Raw genomic sequence first — 10766 nt, 5'->3', positions numbered from 1 at the left:
TTTACTCTCTAACAGTCAGACATGAACGTACACACAACGTAGACCATGGAAGCAGACCACATTACAAGCCTGGAATGGATCCCTGAGTCTTCAGTCCCAGTGTCTGAGTAGAAACTGGAACGTCTCTATCATCGGGAACCGTTCACCCTTTTCTAAATGTGCGACGTTGGGAAACGAGCAGTGTTGACACATCAAGTTCAGTGAAAGCGCTGCGGCTAATTTCTTTATTGACACTTTCACTTTGCATCAGAAACACAGATGAAAAACGGCCACGCTGTCAATGAAATAGCCGTTTTAATATTTCTTGTACATAAACCTCTGATCCGTACAGAAGGCTGATTTTAAAATTCATTTGAACATTTTTACAAACAAAAAGAAAAGTCACTACTCGAGACTCAAAGACACGTCTTTAGCTTAGCATTTTAGCTTGAAAATAGATGAAGGCTTTAGTAGCTTACCACACTTGATCACAGTAGAGTGCTACTCCATGTCCCGTTACTAAGACTTGTTCCCTCTCCATCCCATAGAGTCAGAGAGACTGAAGGGCAAGGGGCCCGTTTGGTCGAGTAGGAGTGTCCGGTCCACCTGACTCACTGACCCTTTAGCTGACATCTTTTTAGTGTTTTGGTCCTGAACATGTTTGAGTTTCCCCCTTTGTGAAACAGAAGAGTAAATCCCCTTCTGGGATAAGCTGCACACATTCAATTTTGAACTGCTTATTACATACGAACAATTTGGAGTGATTTGATCTCCATAAATTATAATGTGATTTTTATCTCAATCAAATAATATGCTATCAAAGTCATGTTCAGAGTTAATTCCTTATAATGCTAACACTTGAGTGGCTGTGGCACCAGTTGGTAGAGTGGATCGTTTCTCAACTGGAAAGTTTGTGGTTCGATTCCCAGCTCCTGCAGCTATTGATGTGTCCTTTGGCAAGACACTTCTTTACTCCTGCTGCTTCATCAGCGGTGTATGACTGGGGAAAGTTACTTCTGATGGGCTCTTTACTCAGCAGCCTCTCCCATCAGTGTGTGAATGTGAATCAGTGTGTGAATGTGACCTGTGAGAAAGAACTTTGAGAAGTCAGTACGATACAAACTCAAGTCCATTTACCTTTTGAAAGGCCTTACTGCCCAAAAAAGCATAGTAGCATAGCATAGCATAGCATAGCATAGTAGCATGAAAGTATCGACAAATTAAAGCTAGTTTGTTGAATATAATGAAATGTGTCAACGAGGTTATTTGTTGTTTGATGATGTGAAGACACAAAAATGAGTTTTTTATTTTTAAATGATTTTAATAGATGTGTTTTATAAATTAATGTCTTGTGAAAGATTTGACAAGATCACTGTTCTCTCTGCTTATTTTCATTCAAGATTTTAGATATTATGTTAAAAAAAAAAAAAACCCGCATATTCGTCAAATACTTAGATCAGGGGTGTCCAAAGTGCGGCCCGGGGGCCATTTGTGGCCCTTAAGTGGATCTTTTGTGGCCCTTGACTTCAAATCGAAGAATCAGAAGATTTTGGCCCCAGGCCTCATCAGATGGGAGGGAGGGAGACCTATAAAAGCCTGACTATTCTTTCCAAAAAATTAGAACACAACAGTTTCCCCACTGCAATTAGTTATTTGTGTATTTACATTATTATTTGAAGAGGTCAAAATACAAAAAGTTCCTTCCAATATTTAAAAGAAAAACAAACAAAAAAACCCTGTGGCCCGTGAGTGATTCTAACGCCACAATTTTGGCCCGCAAGAAAAAAAGTTTGGACACCACTGACTTAGATGATCACAGTTCTTGATGTGTTTAGTTTCATTCCACTGTTGCTGGTTTGATGGGAGCACAAGTGTGCGATCACTCCCTGACCCACCGGCAGGCCACGCACTAGTCCCGCGAGAGAGAGAGAGAGGGGGGGGGGGGGGGGGGGGGGGGAACCGTGCGCGCTTAGATGGATGGATGACCCTGCTGCTGCTTCCCCTCCCTTCCAGTCCCAGCTGTCAGCTCCTCTCCTGACTTCCCCCACCCTGCCCCCCGGTACCATGGCGTCCAGCGAGGAGGACGGCACGGTTGAGGAGAAGGAAACCAACAACAAGAAGAGAACCAAAAGCGCCCTCGCCACCGCATGGCTCACTTTCTACAACATCGCCATGACCGCAGGGTACGTGCGTAATACCTATTAATAAGAAAGCCTGGAAGTTCACCGCTCCCGAAAAAACTGGAAGCGAGTGTTGCTGTTTATAGGACTGTGTGTCAAGTCCAAAGTGCCTGTTCAGCTTCACTGGTTCACCGGACACTGTGGGGAAAACCAACATGTGTTTAATGAATTAGTGGAAATCAAACTGCAGAAATGCGCGCGGGTTTGATGTGAGAGGTAGAAAATGAATGAATGGCGTTTGTTTAAAGTGACAGGCTGGCGCTGCAGCCGTGTCCAAATAGGGCTGAGTGCACGGTGTCGGCGTCAAGGCCCACGGTGCCACCGACAGTCGCAGTGATAAGTATAGCCGGAGTGCGCTGACACTGGAGCTCAGGACACTGAAATGCTCAATGGGCAGATTTTTGAACAACAACATACCGAGCGCGCGCGTCATAATCAGACGACTTTGTTTATTGGCTCAATTGGCAAAAAAAAAAAAAAATACAATTGGAAATCAATTCTTTGTCTTCACTTTAGATATTTATTTATTCAGGTTATAACAGTTACAGACACTCTGATAGGAGTGAGTGTTGTTTAGGCCACTTTAAACATGTAAGCTTTAATATTGTTTATGTTGTTGTTGGTAAAATTGTGTATTTTGTTCTTATTCAAAAAGCAAAATAATTTTAATAATAATAATATCTACAAATGATTCCAAAGAAATGTATCTGAACGTTGGGCTGGCTTCACTTACAAACAGGAAGCAGCATCAAACTGTCAAATTTCCAAATTAAAAGGTTTGAAACTGAAATGAAAGAATAACAGTTTTGATCTTCTTGTTTGAGCGTTGCCATGGAGACGATTTGTTTACAGTTCAGTCTGAGCGTCTTGAAAGGAAGACTGAGCGAGCTGAGGATATTTAAAGTGCCTCACCATCTTTCCTGATCTGTTCAGCGTGGATCGGCGCCGTCAGTCCGATATTCCAGACGTTAAACTACGTCAGTGTCGAAACACAAATGTCCCATCTCAGTAAAAACAACAATTTACAAGAGTGTCCCGTCCAGGCCGGGCAGCAGCAACACAAACAAGTTTCAGAGAAACATCACAGAGCGATTACAGACGCAGATCAGCAAGTCTTGAGTAACAGAGCAGAAAATAAATTATTCAGAGCGTCTACAACCTGAAGCAAATGAGCTCCGAGAGACACGAATCATCCTGCCGGAGATTCCAGTCAGCAGGAGCAGTGCAGGCCTACCTGAGACTCCTTTTCCCTGTTTCAAGTCACACTGTGTGAAAATAAAAACAGACATACCAATAATATGTCTGTACCAGCATTTACAAGCTCTATGGAGTTTCTGATGGTTATCACAGCTGTTTTACTTCCTGTACTGTGCTGCAGAACACAACTTCCTGTAGTGCTGGGTTTAAGTTCTTCATGTGTTTTATTGAGACGTGTCCATCGTAGTGTGTATTTGATGGAAGTAGTTCCAGGCTGGATGAATGTGATGGTTTTTTTTATATGAGACCGCGATGCTTCAGCCTCATCATCCTCCAGTGTTGAAACATGAAGCTGATGAGGAAGTGTAACATCCTGCAGTTCCTGGAGTGTCCACTAGAGGCTGGCTGCAGCAGCACAGGAAGTCACATACACACCCATTCAAAAAGCCTGTTTTTACAGCAGACATGAACATGTTTACAGCCTGCTTCAAAAAACCAAATAGGTGTGATTAGCTTATGTCTCCATCCACACACACTGTACGGGGGGAATGTTTTGATGACTCAGCAGTTTTGATTGGTTGAAGGGTCAGAGTTATTCACAATAAGGCGTGTAGCTGAGCTGATTGACAGGTGGGTGCTGTGTAACGGTTTGTCAGGAGTTTTCGTCAGGAAAGTTAGGCTGAGATTTCATTTCCAACATGGAGACCGCCATCCATGGGACTCCAGCGCCCCCTTCAGGAACAGACGGGTTACCTCAATCAGACTTCATCCTTCCACATTAACAGTGCATGGTTTGACATCGTGTGAGAGGGAAGGAGGACGTTTCTTCAGGCAGCTAGTTAAGCTGTTTCGTTGTTTTACTGGTCATACCTAAACCTCGGGTCAGCTGGTGCTTCAGTTGGGAAATAAATCTGGGCTCAGTTTAGCTAGCTAAGGTACCTCGCCTCCTCACCTGCCTCGCTACCCTGAAAAGCTATAAGATCACGAGTATGCAAACGGTAATTCAGTTGTTTTGAATTTTTAAGTGGCAATTATTGGAAGTAATTTCAATTTTCAACAAGTTTCACGTTTGCTGCTGCTTGTCTATAAGAATGTGAACTCAGTATTGATTTGATGGATTAAAGATGTCCTCCTGGAACAACTGAGAGCTTACTGGGCAATTTATTGATTTCTTCAGATAATCAATGAATGGGTAAAACAATGAGCAGATGAATGTTGTGATCTGATGTCGTACCCACTAAGTTGTTAAGACCATTGATCCCGTCGGCGGCTCTGTGAGATCACCTTTCATGGCTGGAGTCTGTTGTAAATGAGTCTCCTCCTGTTCAGCTTCACTTCTGTGCGTTGCTGATTCGGGATCAGTAAATGTGGTGACGTGTCATCCAGGAGAAATCATCCCCCAAGCAGTCTTTGGTTTGCCTTTTTTAGAGTCTAAATAACAGATTTAACAGCTTTCTGCGCTTGTGGTTGAGAAGGAACGACTCCTGTCACTTCATTTATATTCATTGTTTTCATCAGTTAATGCGAACACACTTCAATTATAAAGCTCTCCCAAGCACTGATGGAGAAATGGATCAGGATTTGGTGTGAGCTGGGCTTCTTGTCATGTTCCTACTGCAGAAATATTATACAGTTGATATTGTCTATTAGGTATTTAAGGGATTCACCTCGTGGAGTTTTTCGGTCCTGATGCTGATAACAAGAAGCAATCAAACACACACCGCTGTTTAATTGGTATAACAGGTTTGTAAATTCAGATTCAGACATCTTAATCAATCCCAGAGTGGCACTTCAGTCCCACAGCCTGTTGAGTTATAAAAAGGAATTCAACAAAGTCACAGCAGTCTTCTGATGAATTCATTCACGACAGTAACGACAGGTCAGAAGACACAAATTGATCACGCAAACTATCATGACACTTTGATTAATCGATTTCCCCCCCACCTCTTACGATATACGTGAATTGTGCAAAACCTTAAGCGGTAATTTTTTTTTTTAAAAGCACATCTGCTATGAATGAAAATATCGATACTTGGACACAAAATATCGGCACACTATGCCTCATCGATTCCCTCCCCCACCTCTTATACTGGCTGTGCATTGTTAAAAGTTGAAGAGAGAAGTTTCAATCAATAAAATGTTCATGTAGAGTCGTTTTTTAAAAAAACAAACAAAAAGCGTTTTGCAGGTCAAGACGTGGATGGCTGAATATAAATAATGGGACTTTCCATCACATGAGGCCTGTTGTTTTCACCAGCATTGTGTTGTGGTGTTCTAACTGTTTAAGAAAAAATCACATTGCATAAAACGACTCTTCAGAAGTAATTTTATCATCAAATTTATTTATCTTTATTTTAATGTCTTCTGTTTTTGTTTTCTGCAGCTGGATGGTCTTGGCCATGGCGATGATGCGCTTCTACATCCAGAAAGGCACACACAAAGGTCTGTACAGAAGTATAGCAAGGACACTCAAGTTTTTCCAGACCGTTGCGTTAGTTGAGGTAAGAATTTGTTTTTTGTACACATCTTAAAGGTCACATATTCTCCTTCTCTTCAACAAGTGTAAATAAATCTCAGAACTCCTCTTCAACGTGTGTGAAGTGTGTTGTTGTAAATCCACCCTGATCCTGTATTTGATCATGTCTATAAACCGCTCTATTTCAGCCCTGCTCAGAACAGGCTGTTTCTGTGTCTGTAGCTTTAAATATGTAAATGAGCTGTGTCTGACCACGCCCCCTCTCTGGAAGGGCTCGGGTGTACTCGCTGCTTTCTGGCTCCATGTCCTATTGTTTACGGTGAGAAGGCAGACTCAGAGGGCAGAACAAACACCTAGCTGTGGGAGTGTCACCCACCTGGGGGAGGGGCTACTGCCCTTTGTGATGTCATGAAGGGGAGGGGCTACTGCCCTTTGTGATGTCACGAAGGGAAAATGTTTGAGCACACATTTTCTGAAAAGTGGAGCAGGCAGGAGACGGAGAGGATGGACTTTTCTCATCATTGGGGGGTTTGTAGACAGACTGGAGACACATGTTAGAGTATAAACATGGTGAAGAGGATTTTGCATCATACGTGACCTTTAAAGTTAAAAACTGAAAAAAGGAAAGGTGATAGTCGACAAACATCTCAGTGTAGAGGTGAGAATTTCACTCTTCTCCTCTTTTTTTGTCCAACAGGTGGGACATTGTGCCATCGGTATGTAAGGTTTTTTGTTTATGCTCATTGTTTAAAATGCAAACACACGCTCACCTCTGCAGCCGTGAACTGACCCCCCCCCAACCCCCTCCCACTCCTCCCCCCCACCCCCACCTCGCTGTGCTGCAGGAATCGTGAGGACTTCTGTGATTGTAACCGGGGTTCAAGTGTGTTCACGGATTTTCATGGTTTGGTTCGTTACCAACAGCATCAGACCGGTGACTATAACACACACGCACGCACACACACACACACACACACACACACACACACACACACACACACACACACACACACACACACACACACACATACACACACACACACACACACACACACACACACACACTAATGCTGCTAACAGAGTCAATAAAAGCAGGTTACTACTGATTCAAAGAGGCTTCATGTTTATGTTGCTAACAGATGGAGTTAGCGCTCGTCCTTTGATATGTGTAAATACGTTCTCTGTATAATTGCTGTATGTTCCAACCTGATTGAAGATCCAGAACGAAGAGAGCGTACTACTATTCCTGGTTGTGTGGACGATGACGGAGATTACCAGATATTCCTACTACACATTCAACCTGCTCAACCACCTGCCGTACTTCATCAAATGGGCCAGGTGGAGATGCCGTGACACTTGTCGGGGGGGATGAGCCTGAGTTGTCATTACCGTGTCGGACATTGTGTGTGTGCATGTTTGCTGTGACCTGGAGATTTCACCTCTGGCATGCTTCCCGTCACAGACCCAGAGCGGCTTTACGTCAGGAAGTAGTGCAGCCGTGTGCATGCACGCACGCGCGTTTGTGTGTGTGTATTTATTATCACCTGGCTCACACAGAGAGAAGGAGCATGTGTGTGTTTATTGATTAGCACCTCATTAGCCATTCTCCGTTTGTGGTGGGCAAACTAACTGCTCACACTGGTCTCTGACTGTACTGATGATGCAGAACAAAAGCCAAACATTTAGAGCGAATTAACATGTAACTGTATTTTAATCTTCCGTAAAATACAATGCGTGAAGGTTTTACATTTCTCTGTTGCGTATTTTGGAAAAATACGTGTCTGAAAAGGTGATTAATTTAAAAATATCAGCAGTGAGTATAACTTTTAAAATACTCTCCGTTTGAATCGGTGAAATGTGATTATGCACAAAGTGACATAACGCCCGCCTTCTACTGTACGAAGAGGACCCTGTGACGTGGCGGTCTGACTCTGGGGGTCTGTACTGAAATAGGAGTCGTTTGGAGGAACGTCAGCTGTACACATTGATAGCTGTCCAACACACAGGCTTGGCATCTCACAGCCCTGAGAGAGGCTGTGTCGGCTCGGAGCGCCCGGGTTTACATGTTGCATCAGCCCGTTCACAAGGGGAGGCGTCGTTCCATCGATGCAGGCGGACGGCCCATGAGCCACATATTAACGTTGCTAGTTGTGTGCCAGTGACTCCTCTGTTTGGGTGTTGATCCTTACGTACCGAACCAACTCTCCTCCCTGCCCCCCACCCGTCACATCTTCCTTCAAACACGGAGGAGACGCCAGGCCCCCAGGAGAGGGGCTCATGTTCAGCTGCTCCCGTTTTTTAAGACCATCTGTTTTGGTCATGGAATGTTTTCCCTCACATCCGCTTGGAAGCTCCCCCCCCTCTGCTGTGGTCTCGACTGACTGCAGGACCTCTGTAGCCCTGAGTCATGTCATGCATCAGACTAGAGACAGTGTGTGGGGTCACAAAGGGAGGCCGGCCGAAGTGACGGCGAAGTTAAAGAAGAAAGCTGAGAGGATGATTAGTTTGTGAATAATTGCTGATTTTCTTTCTTTATCAGAAAGAAAATCAGCAATTATTCAATGATGTGTCCTGAGTTAAAGACAAAGAATAGACTCTCGCTCATTTCTAAGCTGCCTGGGAATGGATTTAATAAGTGCTGAGTAATCACTGCAGAAATCAGCGACTAAGATCAGTGACAGAGTTTCTCTCAGTCTGCAGCTTCCCCTCGCGACGACAACTGCCAATCAAATCCAAAATGAAGATTGCATTCCTTTGTGATCCCTTTACAGCGAGTAAAGTAACCTCATCTTAAGACACAAAAATGCTAAATAAAAGGAATCCTACTTTAATTCTAAATAGAGAAATAATGGAATTTTAAGCATGCCATTAAAATGGTTCATCATAAGTATTAAAATCCAGATTTAATGATTTGGATCATTTGACGCGTGAACGTTTGCACGTTCGTGTTTCACCGTCTCCAGAAGTGTGAAGTGTTTAATCTTCATCCTCGTGTTCGTCCCAGGTACAACCTCTTCATCGTCCTCTACCCTGTGGGAGTCATCGGAGAACTGATGACCATTTACGCTGCTCTGCCGTTCGTACGCAGATCTGGAATGTTCTCCACGAGGCTTCCCAACATCTATAACGTCTCCTTCGACTTCTACTACTGCCTCATCATTGTCATGTTGTCCTACATCCCACGTAAGGAGCCTTGTTTTTTTGTTTTTACACTGATGCAACGCTTCAAAGTATGAAACTCTGTTTTATAGCCAACCTCTAGTGGTCATCTAAGGAACTGCAGTTAAACTTCAGCTCAGGAGCTTGCTGATATTTTACCATATTTTTTCATTGAATGCTTTTATGGAAAGTATTTTTTATTGACTCAGCACAGGTAAGGGGGTTAGAACATGACATTTATTATTTTAAATGAGGCCTTAAAATGTCTTTAAGAAGGGTCCTGATTTTACGTTGTCGATGAGATTATCATTGGATCATCTAGTGATGGAGCTTGTACCAGTCTTTTGTAAAAGGATCATATGGGCGGTTATGATTCAGCTGGAGGAGTCGGTCGTCTCTTCCTGCAGCAACAAGTCCGACGTGTCCTTGGGCAAGACTGTATTGTTTTTTTTTTTTACTTTCTTCCCCAGTGTTTCCTCAGCTCTACTTCCACATGCTGCGGCAGAGGAGAAGAGTGCTTCACGGGGAGGTCATCGTGGAGAAGGATGACTAGAAGAAGCCGCCTCATCGTGCCTTCCTTTGAGCCAGCCTGCCGCCGAATCACCCCTCAACCTCTCCCTGCACATCATCTCCTTACATTCTTTTTATTGCACTGGACCGGAAACAAGAGCTTTATCACTCGTGTTAACGTGGAAGAAAGGAGGAAAAAAAACATATACATACACGTAGGATTGATTCCTATCTGGGCAGTAATATTGGAGACATGTTTACAGTCCCAGTGTCCCTGGAGCCTGAAACAGAAGCTCGACATTGTGTCTCATTTCAGAGATCCTGTTTCTTTATTTTGCATCACCTGCCAACCTTAATGCACCTTGTTGCTGAAAACAAACATCTCTGCTCACAGCTGGCAAATGAGAGGCGTCCTGGGGAATGTAACACATGAAGGAAGGTTGTAAGCTGTGTCTCCGCAAGTGTCCCCACTTTACCCCCCGAAATCAACACAATTGACATCTTTATTTTATGTGATGAGTATTCCACTGTAAAAAATAAGGTTTCACAAGAAAACAAATCTTCATAGTCCAGTTTCATACCTCAACAATAAATCTGCATTTAGACAATATGCTGCTTCTTCCGTGTACGTTTGTTTGACCTTCTGTGTAAATGACGCAATGTGAAACGAGCGGCTAATCAACTTCTTAAAAATCATTTATTCACATTCTGTCGAGCTCAAACTTAACCGTGTCTGCTTGGCTCACCTGCATTTTTCTGTGTTGCTTTTCTGTTTACTGTGTCAGATTAATTTACAAGAGAGCATCTTACACTAAATTGAGTTTTAAAAAAAAGTAGCAGGTTTTCTTCTGTAGATGGTTCAGACTTTTTTTTTTTTTAAAGCGCTTATCCTTCAGCCTGTTGTGTCTGTTTTTTAACATAAAGACTGTCATGTCCATGTTGATTTAAAAAAAAAAAAAAAGGTTGTTAGTTCCCTCCTACTAAAGGTGCTATTTTGAAAATCTTTCAATCTTCTGTGCAGCTGAAGCGGTGTCTGATTTTCCTAAAGTCGGAAAACACAAAGTGTTAACTGACTGCATGTCCCATGGTTATCTAAGAAAACCCACGTTTCAAAGAGAAGTCGAGCTGTTGTTAAATCTCTGGAAACGTCATTTTTCAAGAACAAAAAAAAACAATAGAAATGTGAAAATACCTGTTTGTGAAAAGTCAATAAACTAAATTGTACAATCATTGGAGATTTGTGTGATAACAATAAAGACAATTAA

At 42.9% G+C, this 10766-nt stretch overlaps 1 protein-coding gene across 1 annotated transcript; it reads left to right on the top strand.

The window, feature by feature from the left end:
- Positions 1 to 1935: 1935 nt before the first annotated feature.
- hacd1 (3-hydroxyacyl-CoA dehydratase 1) lies at positions 1936 to 10731 on the top strand. Its single transcript, XM_079360951.1, has 7 exons — positions 1936 to 2162; positions 5740 to 5857; positions 6530 to 6548; positions 6678 to 6766; positions 7049 to 7170; positions 8837 to 9015; positions 9462 to 10731. The coding sequence occupies exons 1-7, from the start codon at positions 1957 to 1959 to the stop codon at positions 9542 to 9544; spliced, it is 816 nt and encodes a 271-aa protein (XP_079217077.1). The 5' UTR covers positions 1936 to 1956; the 3' UTR covers positions 9545 to 10731.
- Positions 10732 to 10766: the final 35 nt, after the last annotated feature.

The sequence above is a fragment of the Symphodus melops genome (genome assembly GCF_947650265.1).
Source record: "Symphodus melops genome assembly, chromosome: 14".
Taxonomy (NCBI): domain Eukaryota; kingdom Metazoa; phylum Chordata; class Actinopteri; order Labriformes; family Labridae; genus Symphodus; species Symphodus melops.
The sequence above is the reverse complement of the archived record's forward strand: the minus strand, read 5'-3'. Positions and strand labels throughout refer to the sequence as shown.